Raw genomic sequence first — 21472 nt, 5'->3', positions numbered from 1 at the left:
CTACCCAGTTGAGCTTGGAGCTATACAGACCCATGTGTAGTGCCTGGGAACAGGGACCCTCTAGTGTCCCTGCTATCTCCTGCAGGCTTGCATGATCTCCAGCCCCTGCAGCCCTAACCCTGCCTGGCACCCCTGCCTGGTGAGGTACTCCCTAGACCTGTCCTGTCAAATCTGCCCAGTGCCTCTGGAGACTCTTTGTCAGGGTCTGAGCCTGGTGATGCAGAGCAGAGTGCTGGGAGGGTCTCAGGTACCTCTGTCCCTTGTAATGCTCCATCCCTTGCCCCCTTTCTGTCCCTCGCTGACAGTTTTGCTGATGGCGTCGCCTTTGCACAGCCACCTAGCTGCCGTGCTTCCCAGATTTATTTTGTAAGAAAATCCAAAATCCCCCTAGCCCTCAGCACCAGGAGCCTGGAGCCCAAAGGAGACAAACTGCAGGCATTTGCATCCTTGTCACCTCCATGCTGCTGGGAAATGGGTGTCCTGGGTGTCAGAGCCGCAGGGAGGTGGCTGAAGCTCTCCAAGCTGTCCCTGCAGCCCCATGGGACAACTCATTGCTGTCACTCCCCCATGCAATGCTGTGGGCTGCTCTTGGAACCTAGAAGCACCAAACCGTGCACTGCACCCACGCTGTGCCAGGCTGTGAACTCTCCTGGTTGTCATACCTGCAGGTAGAAGGGGACAGGGACGAGCAGAGCAGGCAGCATGCACCCACCTGGCTGAGTACTGCTGCTGGCTCTGTGCTGGCGGGTCTGGGAACAGGCCGTGCACTGGTGTGTGACAGTGACGCAGCAGATGGCGCCCGGTCTCCAGTCAGCGTCCACCTGACAGCTCCGCTGCTGCGGTGCATGGGGCCGCAGCTCCAGCCCTGCATCTCTGCAACTCCAGCACTGTGTCACTGCAGCCCCAGCACTGCTTCTCTGCAACCCCAGCACTGCTTCTCTGCAACCCCAGCACTGCATCTCTGCAGCCCTGGCATTGCATTTCTGCATTGCCCTGTCTGCAGTCCCAGTGACAGGGATGCTCTGAGCAGCGGGGCTGGAACCAGCATTGTGCTTTTGCCCTGGTTAGCAGTGCAGAAGGGAGCCATGTAGGGGTTGTAACAGGAGAGATGCCAGGTGGAGTGGCCAAGGAGCTTTCCCCCATCGCCACAGCTTCAGCCCCAAGTGAATTTGGAGCAGGGATGTTCCTGCCCTGGGTTTTCCTGCTGCACAGATAGCTCCAAGCTCATCACTCTCATGGTGATGGATCAGTGGGGTTAAGCCCCAAATTTGGGGATTCTGGGCCTGTTTTCTGCTTTAGGAAGTTGACAAGGAGGGGAAAGGTTTCAGTGGGAGCAGTGTAGGGCTGGGTATAAGGTTCCAGCTCATCAGCCCCTGCTGGGGTAAGGCAACAAAGACTGGAACTACTTGGGTGCTGCCCAGTGCAGTGCAGGGAGCAAACATCATCAGTGATGATGGCAAACTGCCACAGCTCACCTCCTCCCTCATTGTTTATTGCTTACTCCTTGCCAAGGACTCTCTGTTTGCTTATTTGTTTATGATCTTGCTGCAAAACTTGTTGATATTAGAGATTTTCCTAAAATCCCAGCTCTCAAAGTGATGGGATTATAAGAAGAGGTGAGTCTGCTGCATAGGATCACCGGGGCTCAGATGGCTGATGACAGGAATATGATGGGATGCTGGTGTCAGCAAGGCTCTGCTTGCCGCTCAGCGTGTCCCTTTGCCCATGTCCTCACATCACCAGCCCTGGAGAGGAGGGCGTGAAGACCAACAGGCAAGTAGAGACTGCCTCAAGAGCCCCTCTTGCTGGGGGCCCGCCCCATGGGCGCTGCATGTTTGGGGTTGCACATGTGCTTTGCATTTGATGTGTGCCCTTGTAGCACAAATAGATGCTGCTTGCTCTAGTCTGTGCCGTGCTGTCTTCTTGCACTGGAACTCATCCTCAGAGATGGAGCATCCCCAGAGGGACATACAAGTTGTTGCATGTCCAGGGCTGCCATTGGCTACTCTGCTGTGCTCAGCTGGTGCTGACTCTTTTTCCCAACTGGAAAGAATGGTTATTTTCCCATTGTCCCTGCACTTCTCTCCTGTCCTCCACTCATCCCTCACTTTAGGCTCCCAGTGACTCTCGGACATTGATACTGCAGTGGGCTGCTGTCCATCTGCAGCTTTGTGTGTCTCCTCTCTCCAGCCTCACACTCATTTTGGCAGCTCATCTTCAAGCTGCCTCTGGTTCTGGGGTACCAGTTGAGTCTCCCTGCAGCCAAACCTCCCTAACCCAGCCCCACAGAGATTGTTTGGGCAGATGGGGAGCCCTGGCAAGGCATCCCCAGCCCTGCACAGTGGTCTGTCCCATGCAGCCCCACAGACAGGTCCCTCTGTCCTGGTGTCTTTCCAAGGGCACAGTTCTCAACAGAGACATGCAGCATGGAGCTGGGGTGCCCTGCCCCTGGCTCCTGGCTGTGCCGGTCTGTCTGTGCGGCTCCCGGCGCTGCTGCCTCCCCTGCCTTTCACTTGTGTGTTTTTACAGCTCGGAGGGAGCCGTCCTGCCCCAATTCCCTGCATGCTCCTAATTTCATAGTTCGCTCCATATATCCATATATATCCATATAGCATTTGATACTGGTTTTATGGGCATTTCCATACATTTTACAGACACAGCCATTACAGAGCCAGGTTTCACCTGAGAAACCTCAGGGGAGCAGAGCACTGAATCGCCTTAGTCTTGGCCCCAGAACAAGGCTCTCTTCTCTCCCTTGCTGGGGCTGCCGCTATCAGTGCTTCAGAGGGCAGGGGGTTGGGGGGCCTGGCGGTGCCTGCCCCAAGAGCTGGGATGCTGCCTGCAGCCTTGTCCATCCTGATCCTTGCAGCCCCATCTTACAAACCCCAGGGCTGTCACTGCTGTCCCTTGCTCACTCCCCAGCTGGCTGCCACTGGCACGGGCTGCTTTGAGCTGGGCTGCTCAGTGCAGCTCAGGACAACAATCTTTATGGCCAGGTTGCCAGGATCCAGCTCATTCGCCCACCTGTTGGGCCGTGCATCGGTGGTGGTGCAAAGGGTGATGCCATCCTGAATGGCAGCACGATGACACTGCTACACAAGGGTCTGGTGCATTTAGGCTGCCCTAGTGCACACAGAGCATCTGAGTTATGGCAAGACAGGACCTCGATGACGAAGGGGCAGAAAGTGGATCCAGGTGCATGCAGCTCTCCATACATTTTGGCATGTTGTGGCAGCTGCTGGCATTGCAGTAATTGATGCCCAGCACTGCTCAGTGGCTGCTCCTGTTCCCAGCACAGGGGGATAAGCCTCAGACCTTGTTTAAAACAGAGCCACTGAACCAGGTGACACACACCTTCATCACCACCATGGTCAGATCCTGGAGCAGCCTGAAGTGCAAATGTAGGGCATCCTCATTACATTGTTCCCTGGTGCTGGTTGCCCAGTGCTGTCTGCAGGAGGGGATGGAGTGGGGCAAGTGGGTGCAGGGATGAGCCCTCTCTTGGCATCTGCTGTCTGGTACTACTTGATTGGGACAAACATAGCAACATCTGGCCCCATTTTGGGTTCCCAGTTCTCCTGGCCTCACACTGAGCTGATGAGTTAAACAATTTTCCACCCTGTGTGTGAATGCCCATTTGCAGAGGAAAAGCCTGCTCCCACCCAGCACTGCCGACGGCACAGGGACCAGTCCTTGCTGCTTGGTCATCCCCAGCATGGCTGTGGCATCATCTGACCCAGCCCTGCATGCGAGAAGCACCCTGGCTCAGTTATTAGTAACAACTCCCCTCTCCCCTTTTGAAGACTGGTGGGAGCCCAAGGTGCATCCCACTCTGTTTTCTTCAACAGGTCCTGAAAGCAGGAACCATTTGTGGCTTCCCCAGCCGGTGCATCTCTCCTTGGCCTCCAGCATGTGCTATTTTCTGTGCTGTTTACTGTTCTTCTGTGGGCTGTCAGGTTTCCGCACTGGGGAAAGGCTTGTAAATGGGGCGGGGAGGCAGTGAGTCTGGACAGAGGGGCTACGGGAAGAAGGGGGATGGAGAAGCACAGACATGGCCTTTATCGCAGCCTAGGGGATGTGTTGCTCATAAATCTGACCCAGGCAGATAGGGGATAAATCATCCCAGCTCGGGCACTGGTGGTTACCCATGGTTAGAAATTAACTTTGTGTTGGATGGGTCCCAGGCTGTGGGATGAGAAGGGGAGGCTGCTCCGGGCAGTGTGGCTCCCGCCCAGCCGGCCACAGAGCCGGGCTGCAGGCGGGCAAGCGGGTGCCCAGTGCCCTGGCCTGGGCAGGCAGTGCTGCTGGGCACAATTAAAACCAGAGCTGATGAAGTAAACGACCTGGGATGCTGCAGCTGAACCTGTGCTGCAGGCGATGATGCCCTGGCACTCATGGCAGCCTATCCAAGCTCTGATGCTTTGGTGACCAGCTGTAGCCACTGCATGAGCCGTCCTTGGGCTGCAGGCACAGCGGACACTGGGAGACACTGGTCTGCATGGGACAGGATGAGGACCCAGGGTGCCAGGGAAGGTGGTAAGGTGTGTGTGGGGCAGGAGGATGGATGCTCACACAGCAGGACTGTCCTCTCCCCCCACAGCTGCAACCCAGGGCTTGGTAGGGTTGACCCTGTGCAGACAGGAGCCCCATCCAGGTGCCATGGGGACAACCAGGTTGGGGTCCTGGCTCTGTGCCTCTGAGGGTGGGAGAAGGCAGTGATGCTCACAGACACTTTTTTCACTTCCCCTCTCCAGCTGCAGCAGCCTTCTAGCCCCAGCTCCCCCTTCTCCCATCCCTGCAGCTCTGTCAGCATCCCCAAACCCTACCTTGTGTTGGGTGGGGTCTTTCTGGGGCGTTTATAGGCACATGACTGCAACAACCTCTTCTCCATCTGCTCAGGCCGAGTGCCTGCAGCTGGGACCCTGCCACGCTTGGGGTCTCAGAGCACCCACGAAGCAGGGAAGAAGGGGCTGGTGTAGACACTACTCCTACAGTGGATCTTCAGGCAGCTGGCACTGCTCAGCTCACGCCTGGCCGCTCTCTAATAGCTCCCCAGCTTTCCTTTCTAATGAGGCTCTAATTGGAAGCTGGTTGTACTTCCCTTCCCCTCTTCTCAGAGCTCTCCAGTCCCAGTGCTGCAGGGCGATTAAGCTGAGGTTTTGGGATTTTTTTTAATATGACAGAATTATTTTGGAAGGGCCAGGATCGTTACATGACGGGCTTCTTGAAAAACCCCAGGCTTCGCCTTTCAGATGGGGCCTTTTCAAGTGGTTTTGCACAGTACACGTCTCTGGGCAGCAACCGTCTCGAACAGTTACTGTTAATTATAGATGCCTCTTTCCCGCTCGCCCATTACTCAAAGGATTTTTGTGTGTTTTAACAGTGTTTTACATCAGTCTGAATAAGACTCTATTCAGTATTTCCGAGAGCTGGAACTTGGGCATCCCCTGCTGTATGTGTCGCTCTCTCCTCCCTGCATCCCTGGGGCCAGGGACTGGGCAGCCGGCGCAGTCACAAGCCTTCCTCCATCCGCCTGGCTGGTGCAGACACCGCTCTTGGTGCAGGAGTTGTACCTGCTGCGTGCACACCAGCTTTGCACCCATCTCCTGGCTGTGCATAGCCTCAAGTTTGCATGCTCAGCTCCACGCAGCCACCTCCTAAATCCACCCTCTATCATCCCTCTTGCATGCTGAGCACCACTGCCCACTGGTGCATGCACAGACGGACCCTGTGCCTGCGGCCCTGCTGTCCTTTTCAGCCAAGGACTGAGGGGCAGTGACAGCCTCAGGCATGCTGGCCTCATCCTGTCCTCCTTGGGATGCACAGCATCCTCTTCTCTCTTGCTGAGCCTTGGGCTGGTGTGTTCCCCTGGCAGTGACATGGGGACATCTCCCCTACGCTGTGCAGTGCATTGCTGAGGTTGTTCTCTATATCCTTTGCACTGCGATTATCAGCACTGATTTCCTGGCTTGTTCATTGCCTGGTTATCCAACAGCAACTTGTTGCACTCAGCAGTTTGCCCGACTGCCCTGAAGAGTTTAATATCATTGGGAAATGGTGTGCCACCCCATTTTTACCCTTTGCCTGCAAAAGCCACCCTTTACTCCAACTTGCCACCTATGATTTACCCTACATGTAGGATGTGAGAGAGCTTGCCTCTTCTCCCACAACAACCCAGCTGGTTTAGCCATCCTTGGGGAAACACCTTATCCTAAGTATTTTCCCTTTCCCATTGCAACCCCAGAATGCTCAGCTGGGCATGCTAGGCCCTTCTAAGAGCTCTGGGGGATTTACAGGCTGTGACTTCCCACCACAGAGCAGTGCTGTGCCTTCTCTTCGCATCATTTCTGTTGCCAGGTGCTTTTTGCTCCCTTGGCTACAGGCTGCTGGTGTTAGGGACATGGTTTAGTGCTAGAGTTAGGTTATGGTTGGACTTGATCTTGAGGGTCTCTTCTGACCAGAATGATTCTATGATTCTGCAGCTCCCAAAGCCTTCAGACAGAGGACAAAGCTCTGAGCTCTGGGTACCCCTTGAGAGGTTAGAAGCCCCCAGGTTATGCCAGGCGCTCTGCAGAAGGAGGACAGACTCATGGACAGAGCAGCCTGCCCAAACATTTGGAACCTGGGGCTCAGCAGTGGGTACCCCTGCCAGATACCGAGGCTTTGGTCAGTGCAGAAGTCTGGGGAGGGTGGAAGATGAGGGGCATCTTTGGAACTGCTCTGCTGGACCAATTTCCTGAGCCTATATAGGGCAAGAGCTTCCTCTGGGCCCTCCGGGGCTGTCCATGAGCTCCTGGCTGGCCCCCCTCCACGCCCCCTCCCCCCACCCCCCAAAAAATCATGAGTTGGGCAGAAAAGTGGATCCAGCTCATCCTCCTGCCCACCATCCTCCAGACTGGAGCGGGACTCTTGCCAGCCTAGTGCTGGGGAGAGTCAGGAACAGCCAGGAGGCACAGCAGCATTTTCTAGAGAGAGCCCCATTTAGGAAGGGAGGGATGCACCTTGTTTGGGCACCTCCGCAGCCTCGTCTTCTCCAGCTCGACATATAGGGCACTGTGGTCAGGCCCATTTATAAAGCTGGTAAATATATCAGCAGAGTTTGTGTCCCCTCCAAAGGTCAATATTTGTGCAGAGTTTAATTTTAACTTAACAAGCAGTTGTTTGCAGAGGCTGCCCTATTTGTGTGTGTGTGTGTGTGTGTGCACATGTGCGCCTCCCCATTGATTGATGCTATTGATGCTCACGGGGAGGCGTGTGAGCAGCTCTGGTGCGTGTACTGACTCAGCGGGGCACAGAGTGTGTTGATGCAGCTCCCTGCTCCCGAAGATGCTCCGGATGCAGGGGCAGCACTGCATGGTCCAGAGGACAAGGACCAGAGTCTACGACCAAGGCTATAAATGCAACCCACAGACCTCTTCAGGAGGTGACAGCAGGCAAAATGTGCGCCTTGTGGCTCCAAACAGCAGTCAATGGGGACGGTGGCTTTCCCAGCCTGTTCTGACCGGTGCCCAGGGCTTGCTGCAGGCAGCTCTGTGGCCATGCAGCCCTCGGCCTTGCCCTTCCCGAACTCGTGTGGCTTTTGTGGCTCTCACCCATTTTCTGGCAAAGTATGTCTCTGAGCTGAGCACATTGTTCAGGCCCATCTCAGCAATCAGCGCTGGTTTGCACAGGGCCCTGAGGGCTCAGCGCTAGCCCCTGGCCATTCTCATGCACAACTGCTCCAAAAACAGCTGTGGTGTTTTTCCCAGGGCTCTTCCAGTACAAGTATTGCTGGGGAGTGGCATTATCACTTGGTGCTGACCGCTTGTCCCCATCTGGCCTTGGGGACAGGCTGTGCATTTCACCCACCCCACAGCATCTCACCCTTTGAGATGGAGGCTGGGTTCTCTTGTGCACCCACAGTTCATCTCAGCATCCTGGGGCAGGACAGGACACCAGGTTGGGTCCAATACCCTTCTCCATCCCATCTTGCTGAGGGTACAGAGTGTGTTGTCTGTGGGAAAACAGGAGAATTACAGCAGGCACAGCTGTGGCTAATGGAGATTTCCCAGTCTCCCACCCCATGGACAGCAGCTTGGGGGCAGGAAGAGGGGGACATGGCTGGCAACATGTGGGAGAGCTGGGACGGAGCCCACTGTCCCCACAATGTGGCTGCTGGGGCTCCATGTTTTGCAGCCTGCCTTGTGGGCACTGAGGTTTGGTTTCCTTCTCTCTCTGCTCTTTTCCTCATCCTCACCAGGCCCTGGGGCTGCTGACTGACTTCAGAGGGAAAAGCGGGCGGTGAGGGATAGCGGAGGGGACAGGCAGGGGTAAACATGGGGCTGGGACCAGTCAGGCGGTGGGTGATGGAGGTGAAGTCATGCCGTGACGTCAGTCCTGCGGCTTTGGGGACAGCCGTGGTTAGGCTGCCCAAGGAGGGGTGTCTCTTTTCCTGCAGCTCCGCCACTCGCTCCTAGTGCCTGTCTAACTTATAAACTTTAATCGCCAGTTTAAAAGGTTCCTGCCATGGGCATCTTGTTGCCAGTTTTAGGTTTTTAATTTGGAAACTTTTCCCTCTGTGGTTGGGGGAGGAAGGACTTGGGTCTGCTCAGAGCCGGACATAGGGACACACAGGTGCCAAAGAGACAGTCTAGAATGGCTCTGTTCCCGTCACTGGTGTTGGGGCAGGGTCAGTCACACCAGCGCCAAGGAGGGCGGTGAAACGTGCACTGTGTATGGGGCAGACAGCCAAGTTTGCTCCCCCAGGTGCCTGGGTCCTTGTCCCGGCTGTTACGGTGTGACATGGTGATCTGGTGTTTGCCTGGCTCATCCCCTAGCTGCCACTACCACTGCTGTGGTTGTCCTGCCCCACAGAGCTGCAAGCAGTGGGTGTCTGTGCTGCAGAGACCACCACAGGGGTCTGCCTTGTCCCCTGCCCAGTGGTCTCTGACAGCTGTGACACGCCAGCCACATCCAGTTTACTCTTGCTGTGCCGCAGCCAGCAGAGCCAGGGATGGGCACAGAGCCATGCCCGGGTGTGCTGCTTGGCAGGAGGAGAGGATGTAGGACCAGTGCTTTGGGAGATGCTGAAGGCATGGCACTGCTGCTCTGCCTCGTTGTCTGCCTTCCCTGAAGCCCTCTGGCTGCCCCTGCGAGGTGTGGGTTGGCAGAATCATGTTTCAGCAGGGCAAGCTCAGCTCTCCTCTGCCTATGGTGACTCAAGAGGCCCCCACAAATGCCCAAGAGGTGCTGGGACACAGGGCTAAGGCCTGACACTCTCCCAAGCAAGAAGGAAATCAGAGTACAAGCTTGAGGGGAGCATCCCCACAGCCTTCCCACTCAACCCTCCCTTTGCAGCTGGAGGGAGCAGGGACATCTCTCTCCAACCCAGATACAGCCACCTGGGCTTACTGACGGTGGGCTCCAAAGAGTGACCATGCTTTGGCTGGGTCTTTCCTTGTCTCCAGACCAGTGTGTTGGGGCTTGTCCATATGTTCCTGTTGTGCATCCTCGTTGTCCAAAGGTGCTGTGTGCAGGCTGGTCTCTCCAGTGCAGGCTGATGTGGCTGTGCTCTGAACCCCTGTGGCTGGCTGGCTCCTAGACCCAGCCAGGACAGCCCACCCTGGAGCATCTTAGCTATCAGGTGGGTCGAGAACCTTTTGCAGACCTTACTGGGTGTCCAGGGAGCTGCACAGCAGAGAAGGGAGCTGGCTTGGCAGAAGTCTGCACCTCAGGGATTGAACTCCCCCAGGGTGGGCATCAAGAGTACTATAAATTCTGCAGGGAGCCAGAAGAGCATAGGAGTGGCCCTGGTTTACCAGCGCTTTCATCCCATGGCTTTCAAGTGGTTCCACTGCCTCTTCCCCATGAGGCAGTGGCACATCTGTGCTCAGCCCTGGCGAAGGGCCGGCCGCAGGCTGCCACCGGTGCTGTGCCACGTGCTCCACGGCTGCTGAAGCCAGTGCTGCTCGCCAGCCCTGGGGCAGCCCCACCACTGTCAGCCTTGTAATTGATTCCTGCTCTCCTGTACGGGTGGAGGCTGCAGATGTGCAGCCTGACAGGAGGCAGTGGGCTGTGGGTACCAGCTCCAGGAGCCAGCCTGGGGCAGGGCGAGGAGGAGCCTTGGCTCTGATGTTTACTTTGGGAGATACCTTTGAGTGTCCATGAGTTTGGAGAGGTTCTCTCCCAGCCTCGGCTCCTCTTTGGGGTCCGCTGGAGGATGTGGGTTTGTGGGGAGCAAAGAAACAGCTCCCTGAGTGTCACTGTTGTGTCTGCTGGTGACAGCAGCCGATGATGGCAGCCGATAGCAGTGTGGGGGAGCTGTAGAGATCACCCATTCCCCCGAGGCTGTAGAAAAACCTGTCTGGGGAGGCAGAAGGTCCTCCTGCATGGTGCCCCAGCAACTCTGGAAACTGGGGCCCCAAGCCAGGCAGCAGCCCCACCAAAGGCTGGGGTCTGGAAAGGGGGAGCAGGGACAGGAGTGAGCACTGTCCAGCTTGCCGAGCCCTCTGATGTCTTTAAGGCTGGCAAAGAACAAGGCCATGGGGATGCAGAGGTTTCAGTTATGGAGAAGGATTTTCGAGCCTGGCACCATATAGGAGACAATATGTTGAAGCATGTTATTATGGATAGGGTTAATGATAAACCAACTTTTAGACTGGAAGGTGATGGTGATCCAGGAGAGAGTGACTTCAGACAGATGACGTTTGGCATGAGCACAGGGGAGGTACCAGCAGGCGCCCTGGGTTCCTTGTTTTCCATTGCTGCTGATGACAGTGCAGTATGGAAGAAAATACCTAGAAAAATAGGGATTAAAATGGTGAGGCTTTAAAAAAACCCTGTATTTAGCCAAAGGGCATGGTTTTGCTGTCTGGACATGGCAAGTGGTGGGTGAACCTTTTGGAGCAAGGCAAGCCTGAATGGAGAGATTGGCATGATGAGTGGGCAGGGGTTTGGAAAAAGCAGCAGTTGCCAGAGCTGGGGGAGGTCTCTGCTCCTCATCACCCGTGGGAGAGTGGTGTTGTAGGGAGCATCACGTTCCTGGTGGACTGGGATCCCTACCCTTGAAAACACGGATCAACTTGGGATTGCTGAACCTGGCTGGGCAGAGATGGATGGGGCAGGAGCAGCAAGGGGAGGTCCCCTTGCCTGGGCAGAGGGGCACAGCATGGGGCAGGGACAGGGACACAGTTCCTGACTTCCCCAGCCCTCTGTGTCCCCCCAGGCAGCACTGCAGGGACCTCATCCCTCTATCCAAGGACTGAGAGAGTGAAAGTGCCCTGACAGAGTGTTTTATTAGCAGCAGGTGCCTGAAATCCAACCCACCATCCAGCTATCCCTCCCCTCACCTGGAGATGAACCCGGTCTGGGGGACATGGCTGCACAGGGTCAGGCCCTGCCAGTGTGGGGATTGCCCCTGCTGTAACCAGAGTGGCTCTGGTGTCTTTGCTCCTGGCTGGAGCAATGATAGAGAGGGGAAAGCTCAGCCCATCATCTGTGGAGATGGAGCTCCTGCCCTGCCCTCCAGACTCTGTGTGACAGCTCCCAGACCTCCCACCACAGATGGAGCAGGAGCATCCCAGCTCTACAGCCAGCACCAGGGCTGTGCAAACCCCATGGCACTGCCGTGGCTTGGGAGCATGCAGAAGCAGAGAAAGGCAGAGACTCCCCCATCTCTCTGGCTCTAAGGTGGTCCATGAGATGGGCATAGGTCCTTGGGCCATCTGCAGAAAGCCAAGGGAATGCTCCCAAAGGAGGAAGCTGAGGAACAGGACCGGTCCTTACAGAAGGCCTCAACTGTTTGCTGCCTGCAGCCTCCCTCCCAAAGTACTCCATGCAGTGCCCAGACATCTTGTTCCAGCAAAGCTGTGCGGCAGCACAGTGTGGGGTGGATGCAGACAGCATCCCCCTGCCTTCTGCTCCACTGAGCAAGTGGCTGGGGGTGGTTTGGCAGCAGATGAGCAGCAGTGCCTTGTCGGGAGGCTGAGGCTGGCACCTGGTGCTGCAGTGCCAGGGGCAGGCAGAGCAGGAGCCATGCAGCGACCCAGGATGTTGTGGCTCCCTGGCAAGCACCAGCTCCAGACTTGCAGGAGTGCCTTACCTGCGCCTCCCTATTGCATGGTGCTGTGCCAGGGCTGAGGATTTCCATCACCTCCTCGCAGTGTGCACAGTCCTGGCAAACCATCTGTGTCCCCACAAGCTTGTACTCTCCCAGAGCGTCACTTCCTGCTCATCGCCCCAGACCCCAGCTTTGTTGGCTGAGCTCATTTAGTTTTGACAAAGTTGATAGTGTGCTGGAATGCAGAATGGCTGCTGGCCTCCTTCCAGCCTAAACATCCCCACCCCGTGGTGCGACAGGAGCTGATAAGGGTGAGTGCCGCAGCGGGCAGGTATCTCGTGCCCAGCCCGTGACCTTACAGCCACACGACCTTGAACGTTTGCATTTATCTCACACACGCGCGCGCGTGTATGTGTGCACAAGCTGTCTCCCATCCCCAAGAAATGTTCTCAGCGTCTCTGGTTTTTGCTTCTGGCCAAACCCACATGCATGTTGCCCAAGACCGACTCCGAACAGACTCCTTTGATGAGCAGGGCTTAAATATATATTTGGCATTCCAGTGGCAGTGTGCTGAGCGCGGCCGAGGGTGTGAAAGTGTTTGCTTGACAAACTCTGGGGGCTTTTGCCTCTCTGCCGGCCCTGGGTACTTGCATGAGAGAAATGTCAAGGAATTTTTCACCTCTCTGTTTTGTTTTGTGTTTTTATTTGTTTTCCTTCTGAGAGAGCATTTTTAGCTCTGGTGAAAGGTTCCTGGTTGACAGTCACAGAGAATGAGTCCCCTCTCTTTGATGGGACAGGGACAGTGGGAGCAAACGTGCCATCCCAGGCCCTTCTGGGAGAGGGAACACCCTGCAAACTTTGTTCTGACCCTGGGGACTCCTATCTCCTGCCCACTGGCCCTGTCCCATCTGTGAGCCCAGCGCTGTCATGGACAGATTTGGGTACCAGCAGGATGGCAATACCACACATCCTAGCTGGCCCAGGCTGTAGTCTGCTCGGAGCTAGCCCTTTTGCAAAGAGCCTCTCTCTGCTGAGGGCAGTGGGGTACCAGTCACAGGATCTTTTGTCACTGCTCAGCTGGCCCCAAACAGCCCTGCGGGATCCGTGGTGGGGCTGGGATGTGTATGGTGGGGTGCAGAGCTGGGATTCTGGGCTCGGATGGGAGCCCAGGGGTGTTTCCTGCATGGAGAGGAGAGAGCAGAGCCTCCCCATCGCTCCAGCCGCTGTGTCCTGTGCTCGTGGGAAATGGGGCGGGGAGACCTTGGGCAGCAGATTCGGTTTCAGAGTCCATGTCTGCAGTGCCTGCAGGTGCAGGGCAAGATCCCAGCCAGCTCCTGGGAAGGGGGCTGGGGGGACTGTGTCTGTATGTTCCCAGCTGTCCCCTGCATGATCTCTCACAAAAGAGAATCCCCTGCCCTGCTGCATCCCTGTTGTCAGAAGCACCACCTGACCCTAAATCACCTGCCACTCCCAGCCTGATGGATCACCATGTAAATGGGGGTTCTTCCCCCCAGGCCAGTGAACAGGTCTGGGGTCTGTGGGGCAGGGATCAGGACTCTGGAGGCTGCAGATCAGGGATTAGGATACTAGAAGACCACAGGATGAGGCTTGGTGCCCTGGGGACCTCAGGGCAGGGATTGGTACCCAGTGGTACCGATCTGGGGGCAGGGACTGGGCTGCTGTGAACTGTCAGTGCAGAGACTGGGATACAGGGGGAGTGCAGAGCAGAGCTGGGGACCCTTGAGTCTGTGGGGCTGGAGGTAGTCCCCGGGAAAAGGCCAGGCTTGGCTTGGGCTCCCTGAGGTTTCCTTCCCAGCCCACTGAAGAATCACTGGCTTGTCTGGCAGAGTACAGGCCAGTGGATTTCCTGGGCAGTGAGTCCCTTTCATGTGGCCACTTGCAAACTCTCATGACATCACTGGGGGCTGCTCCTCCCAGAGACAAACCCAGTGCTTTTTAGGGGTTTGCCATCCCCCCCCCCCCAGCCTGTGTGTTTTGGCTGGGGGGGATCCAGGGAACCACGTCCAAGAGCGACCGCTCTGGCGGGGAGGTTGTGCGCAGGGATGATGGGCAGGGGGAAGGCAGCGCGTCCCCCCTCCCTGTGCTGAATAAACATGGACTGGCAAGGGCTGGAGGGGGCTTTTCCAGGCTGGACCACACCCCGGGGGGCTATTTTTTGCTATGAATGAAGGGGCTGTGTGCTCACAGGGCAGCCTCGCCTCCTGCTGCGGCTGTTGCCTGTGGAGAGGTCGCCTGACACTAAATCCTGCTGCCTGGCTGGGAACCAACATCTGAGCAGCTGAGCAACATCGGAGCAGCTGAGCACTGCCTGGGGACACCTGGGCACTTGGCACAGCTGGGCATTGCCCAGGGGACACCTGGGCACCCGGCACAGCTGGGCATTGCCTGCAGGACACCTGGGCACCCAGCACTGCCTGGGGGACACCTGGGCACCTGGCACATCTGGACACTGCCCATCAGACACCAGCAAGCTGCTGGGGCTGGGAAACATGTGCTGTCACAGAGCAAAGGGAAGTGACGGTGACTCAGTAGCTATGCCAGCAGCGGTGCGAGGGCCACTGGGGCATGTCGGACCCAGCCTTGCTGGGGCTGTGTGCCTGGGGAGCTGCCTGGGCCAGCCCTGGGTAAGCCCTGCTGCCCCCTTGCCCCATATAGAAATGCTTCCTGCTGCAGTTTCAGGTGACGATGGGGCAGTGTCCCCCGGGGCTCCCCCTGCAGCTGCACGCATGCTTGGGCGGAACTGCCAAGCTGTCGCGGTGTAGTGGCTGCTGCCTTCTGCTCAGCCCACTTCTGAACACACCCAGATTCTCCCCAAAGCCCCTAATCCTGCCTGGCTCAGCCCCAGCTTCCTCTCCAAGCCCTGCTAGCTCAGCTAATCCCTTGCGTGCTGGGTTTAGGGACATGCTGGGTGCAGCATCCCCATGCGTCTCCCCTTCTCACACCCAGATTTTTCTTCTCAAGGGTCTAGGGGCTGCTCTGCCAGTTCCCAGCCCAGACCCGTGTTCTGTGCTCTGCCAGCCCCACTGCACCCTGGGTTCCAAGGGAGCCAAGAGTGTTTGTGCCCATGAATGAGTGGCCTGTCCTCACTGGGTGGAGCCGGGGTGCCGGATCCCAGCCCTCACTGTCCCTTATCACTGCACAGCATCCTTCTGATTCACCAGGTGTGGCTCCCTTTCCGTCACCCCACTTTGCAGGAAGTTTCCTGGCCAGCCCCCCATGAGCCCTGTGCAATAATAACAAGCTGGGATGAGCTGGCTGGCCTTCCTGAGCAACCCTACAATAACAAACCAGCACGATGTGTCCAGCTTTCCTGGACAGACAATAATAAACCCGCATGAGCTGGCATGCTTTGCGGAGGAACCCTGCAATAATAAGTCTGGGTGTTATGTCCATATTCACTGAGCCACCCTACAATAACAAGGCAATGTGAGCCACCCAGCCTCCTTGCAGAGAAGAGGGGTCTCTGGTCTGTGTTTGTGGGACAGGAGGGACCCTGGTCACCAGGTCGCCATGTCTTCTGCTCCTGGGCTTGTCCAAACCCTCCCCTGCCTGCACTTGGCCCCTGGAGAAGGCATCCTGTGTCAGTGGTGGGCTAGGTTGGCAGAGGTGATGCCTGTAGGTGCCATCAACTTGTGGCTCTGCCTTCCTGGAAGCCAGCAGCAAGTCCTCACGAGTCCTGGCACGCTGGGGCCTGCTGCTCTTCAGGGTATCCTCCTTGCTCAGTTCCCTTGCCAAAGTGGCATCCAGTGCTAGGCACCCTGAAGGCCCTCCTGTTGTGTCTGAAGCAAGGGCTGCTCCACTGGACCCCACACTTCCAGGGAGTTTGTTGGCACTTGGGCAGCAGGAGGTCTCAGATGCCCGTGGGTTTGCTGGGCAGGGTGGAGGGATGGCCTCTCTCCAGGCATGGCTGTGCCCGCTGAGGGCTGGAACTCCTCGCCCTCCACCAGCCCTGTGCCATGCCCCAGGCTGCTGCTGGTAGGCTGGTCCTAGTATGGCTGGGGAGGAGATGCTGCAACCTCCTGCCCTGCCTCTGTGCTGCTGCCAACCCTCCTTTCCCTGGGTTTTTCCTCTGGAAGCAGCAGCAGGTAGGCAGGGCAGGGGCAGGACCCCCCCAGCATCCCTGCTCGGGGGTTGACCTGCATCCACCCCAGCGCAGCAGTGGCACAATGCAGAGTCCCCGCTGCCACCGCGCCCCTACGCTCAGTGTCTGTGAGAAAAGCTGTAACCCAAGCCATGAAAACAGCACAAGGAGAAAAGAAAAGGGTATTGAGCGGCGGGGCTGCTGCGGTCACCGGCCAGCATAGACTGCTGGTTGTTAAGCGGGTGCCTGGCTTGCAAAGGCTGCCTTGATGAAGTGTGAGACAGCACTTACGGAGGGACGCGGGCAGGCATTCTTGCTCCATCTTCCGCTCACAGTGCTGCTCTTTATGTACCTGACATTTGCTCACTGGAAAGGCCTCGCAAGTCAGGGGGAAAGGAAAACATTGCCCACAGCAGGGCTGGAGCAGCACTGGGAGGAGTACTGGGCCTGGCCAGGCTGGGTCTGGCTTAGGATGCTCGGCCGCCCCGGTCTCACCGCCCGCTCTTCCCCGGGGTGACCCCTTCACCCCTCGGCAGCTCTCCGGCTGCCTTCCCCTGCCGGCACCGCCACTTCCTGCCAGCTGTTCTGGGCCTGGCTCCCTGCCTGGGAAGCCCTGGCCATCCTGCCCCTGCCTGCTCCACAGGCGGGCTGGCAGCATCGGCAGCTCTCCTACTTGCTGCTGCTGAATGTCCCCAGGGACAGGCCTGGCACAGGGTGTTTGGGACAGTGTGAGCTCAGGACAGATCCCTTAGCTTTTTGCTGCTGGGGTGCACAGTGCCCCAGGGACTGCTGCAAGCTGAAGTGTCTGTGTGCGAGCAGTTCCAAGGGCTGGAGAAGCTGGGAAAGGGCAACAGCATTCAGTATGGGGCATCTGGGGGGCTTTGAGGCAGCTTGGGGTGCTTGGGGATGGCTCTGCCCCAAAGGAAAAGATAACTGCCCCACCAAGGAGATGGGGGTGGGAGGCCAGGTAGGTATCTCCTGCTCCATCTCATAGGGATGATCTGCCCCTTTGCCTGTCCTTGACCCCATCTCAGAGAGAAAATTCATCCCCCTTCATCTCTGTCCTCCCACAGGCAGATCCTGCTGAGATCCCTTGGTCCAGCATTGTTGACAGAGGCTGGGTGAGCAGCCACCACATCTACCTGGATCCCCGGGTGGATCCCTCCCCAGCCTGACAGATGCTGGCACAACCATGGGCAGAGGTGCTCAGCGTGCATCCAGCGAGCTATACCAGCCCTGTTCCCAGAAGCACACACAAAGCTCATGGCAGGCGAGAGCGCTGAGGGCAGCCTGGCCACAGGGCATGGGAACGCCCTGGCCATGGAGCCATTCCCCTGCCTACTATGGGCTGCCTGTGGCATCTCCAGGCTTCACCCATGCCAGAGCAGAAGCAGCTGTGCCCATCGCTGGAGAGCCAGTGCACCGTTCCTGGGCTGCTGCTCCACCACGCCGCTTTTGTGGAGCCTGCTGGCAGATGGAGCCCAGGGAAGCCATGCACCCCCTGGCCCACACCCCTTGGCTCCCGGCCCCAGCAGGAATTATTAAGTGTGCCCCTGTGGAGCATGTGCTGAGGCTGGCCACGGGAATGTGGGCAGATCTGACATACAAGCCACAGCAGCCAGGCTGTAATTTCTAAATGGGCCCCGTTCACTCTGTTTTCCAGTTAAAAATATATTAAAAAATAGGAATGTGGGGTTTGTAGTGCAGAATGTTGGTAACCACTTTGAACGTCTGGTGTGATAATGAAAGGGTCAGTCCCCAGCTTTGAGCACGACCGATTTAGACTCTGGTGCTTGGCACCAGTGCGGCGGCCCTGCACGATCCAGCCTGCCTGCAGCCCCTACACTGTGGACCAGGGCTAGGGAAAGGTGATACTTCTGTGTCAGTGGCATGGTGCCAGGCTGGGTGATGTGCCCCACTGGCTCACGCTATCAAGGGGACATCCAAGTCGCCATCTCTTATGGTCGCTTGAGAAGGGATTTTGGGTAGGGGTGGGTGAAGGTGGGATGCCTGAGAGATGGATGCTATACCCTGCCCACCGCTGGCCCTGCTGCACCCCCGTGCTGAGTACAGCCCCATAGCAGAGCCCTCTGGGATGGGGAACACTGAGTGAGGATGCAGACTTTGGGACCTGCCTCTACCACTGTGGAGCTGCCGGTGAGCATGGCTTGCTCCTGGCACGAGGTCAGGCGCCTGCCCACTTCCACCGGGCAGCCCCCCCAGCCAGGCTAATCACAGTTCAGAGTGTGCTGCAGAGCCTCCCGTGCTGCTGCCACAGCCTTGAGTCTCTCCTGATACCGGGGCATCCTGTTTGGCCTTGTGGCCAGGTAGTCATAACACGCGGGGCAAGCCGTGCCAGCTCCCTGGGCATGACTCCCCAGTGCCCAGTGAGCCCTGTGGGACAACCCGGCCAGCACTCCCTCGGATGCCAGCTCACTGCTCGTGCTGCTCCCCTAACTTTGGGCGTCATGGTTATCCCAGAGATGGGTAATCAGAGAAAAACAAGCCACTGGAGGCCAGGGCTGACGTCGCAGTGGGGACAACAAGTTGTCTGCAGTAGGATTCGGTTCAGGGATGCGCTAGGGTCATGAGGCAAGGAGGGAGGGTAAGTTACCAGTGTCCAGGGCTTGCCCCCCACCCAGCCTCTTCTGGGGACACCTCCTTGTCCCTCGCAGCCTCCGGGGCCATCAGGTGGCCAGTGGCTGGCACAGCATGTTCTGCTCCCTGCTGAGTCATGGCTCTGCAGGGAAACGCTATAAACCCATTTCCCTCGTGGCCTGTGGAGCACGGTCCTCCCATCCCAGTGCGGGCCAGCTCTGGTGGCCCGATGGCTCTGAGTCCGTGGGCTGGAGGCTCTGGAAAGGGTGGCATCAGGAGGCAGCTGGTGACTCCCAAATTCTACCCTGGGGTTGCCAGAGCTAGGCCCTTCTCAGAGGCCTGGGCAGTAGGTGCCCTGCACCTGCAGACCCCTATGCCACCCCAGATGCCCACCCCTTCCCAAGGGGCTGGTGGCACTGGGCATCCTTCTCCCAGTGCCTTCCCAGGGTGCCATCCCAGCAGGTGCCTTTGTGCTGGTCTCAGGGACACCAGGTGGTTGAAAGTGTGGAACTCCACAGCATTGCTCTATTCCCAGCGACACCATGTGGACGTGGTGCTGGCTCCAGACACCTGGGGTGAGCACCAAGAGAGCAGCTGCTCTACCCTGATCTTCACTTGGATGCTGGGAAGAGGAGCAGCCTGGGCAGCACTGGGGCTTGGGACATGTTCCAGGTGCCATCCTGCACCACAGCCTGTGTCCCAGCTGGGTTGGAGCAGAGGGAGGTGTTCAGCACCCTGTGCCTGGGTGCACAGCCTGCCCCACTGCCTTTGTGCTCCTTGGGGACCCCTCAGTGGTGGTGAGAGGGGATGGGCAGCAGGATAGTGGCACCCAGGTCTGGGTGGCTCTGCAGGGGACTCTCCTGCCCTCCCAGGGCATTGACCCGCACAGTGCTACCTAGTACACTTTGCCCACTCCACTGCCGTTCTGAGCTTTCCTGGGAGCTGCTGTTTGTTTTACTCTAAATTACGACTCCAGCTTGTGCCTTTGATCTGGGCTGTGTTGGACACTCATTGCCAGCCCCTCTGCTGCCTTTGAAGTACAGTTGCCTTCCTGGCCTCAGATGCTGCTTTTGCAACCTTGAGTGGAAGCTTGGGCCCATGGTGCTGAGACGTCCAGGGCAAGAGCAAGAGGGTGTCTGAGGTGCTCAGCATCCCTCCTCCTCCCTGGCACCTTGTGATGGGCCAACATAGCTCATGGGTCAGAGGCCAGGCAAGGAGGCACTGCGAGGTGTGTTTGCCCAGCAATTTTGGGGATACTGGCAGGACACTGGGACCAGAGCATCGCTCCCTCCTGTGGCAGTGGGCAGAGACACAGGAGGTCCTGCACTGAAGCTGGCCAAAGAGCAGACCCCAGTAGCATGCATGTCCTACAGCTAAGGGGCCTTTCATGTCCATGGCTTCCGCAGGAGGGATGAGACCTGCGGGGAGGGCGCCTTTCTGGGAACCAACCAACCCATCCTGGCATCATCCCTGCCCCCCCGGCGCAGTGGGGAGCAGTGAGGGAGGCTCAGCCTGCCCTTTCTGCCACTGGGAAGCTGGATCCAGGCTTTGGACTCTGGCCTTGAATGGGTCTGAGTGTCCCCATTCCCTCCCCACTCTCTTCGCCCAGAGGGGATCCGGCCTTATCTGTTACACTTTGTTCTCCTGCTGTCTGGGCATGGAGCGGAGTAGAGATTAGTGCACAGACCTTTCAGACACACACACACACACACACACACACAGAGGTCCACTGCCATGCAACCAGCCATACACTCACACAGAGCCATGCTCACCCACAGATCACTCTGCCCAGAACCCTCTTACACACATGCATACCCACACTCAAACGCACATCCCGCAGCCCTGGAGGAGAGAGAGGCTTCCCTGCATTGAGCCTGGATGGAGAAAAAAATGTGTGCAGGGAGGCAGGAACTGCTCTGGAAGCCTGGGAGCAAACCCGAGCGTCCCTGTTCTCATTGTTGTATCACCCTCACTTGCCATGGGGCCACTGGGGATGTCTTGTGCTGCCCACCTAGACATCTCTGGAGGCAGCTGCGGCAGGCAGGGACTCCCATCCCCACCTTGTGCTGAGGTCCTGGCCCTGACCAAAGCTGGCTGTCCTTATTGGCCGGCCACGGCCCCTGTGGTGCTTCCATGGGGAAGCCGCAGCCCTTCCCTCCCCGCCTCACCCCACGCCCCGCGTGCGATCTTATCTCCAGCATTTCATGAATGATTCTCAAGCCACTGTGGTCTGCCTCTGACTGGGGAGGCAGTCTGCTGGCCGAGCAGGTGTACAGGTGTGTGCACACGCATGTGAGTGTGTGTGTGTGCACAGCTGGGGAGCAGAGGAATGCACGGCCACTTCTCTGCTGCCTGGTGCCTGCTGTAGCACCATGGCTGGATGTCCTGGCAGGTGATGCCCTGGCAGGGTGACAGTGTCTCTGCTCTCTCCTGCAGACCCTGCCCCGGATCTGCAGTGTGGGAGAGGGGCAGTCATTCCCCTCTGCTCTGCAACAGCTCTACATGGCGGTGACGCAGCAGGAGGCCAAGCAGGCTCAGAAATGGCAGCACTCAGGTGAGGAGCTCTGTGGCTGTGGAAGTGTGGGAAACACCTAGCCTCCCTTCGTCTGAGCTCCCATCCTGGGGGAAGGGGAGTGGAGCTCTGGTTGCAGCTCAGCCCATGCAACAGTCTCCCTCTTTGCTTTCCACCCATGGGCTGAGCTCTGCACCCAGGCACTGTTCGTGGTGTGACTTTA

At 57.8% G+C, this 21472-nt stretch overlaps 1 protein-coding gene across 4 annotated transcripts in view; it reads left to right on the top strand.

The window, feature by feature from the left end:
* Positions 1–21472, top strand: part of NHEJ1 (non-homologous end joining factor 1) — a 44124-nt gene that overhangs the window by 21747 nt on the left and 905 nt on the right. For all 4 annotated transcript variants that reach the window (XM_065841176.2, XM_065841180.2, XM_065841178.2 and 1 more), the window contains exon 6: positions 21174–21291. In XM_065841176.2, coding sequence (XP_065697248.1) covers positions 21174–21291 — 118 coding nt within the window. The remainder of the gene's footprint in view (positions 1–21173; positions 21292–21472) is intronic.

This window comes from Patagioenas fasciata, chromosome 7, assembly GCF_037038585.1.
Source record: "Patagioenas fasciata isolate bPatFas1 chromosome 7, bPatFas1.hap1, whole genome shotgun sequence".
Classification (NCBI taxonomy): domain Eukaryota; kingdom Metazoa; phylum Chordata; class Aves; order Columbiformes; family Columbidae; genus Patagioenas; species Patagioenas fasciata.
The sequence above is the reverse complement of the archived record's forward strand: the minus strand, read 5'-3'. Positions and strand labels throughout refer to the sequence as shown.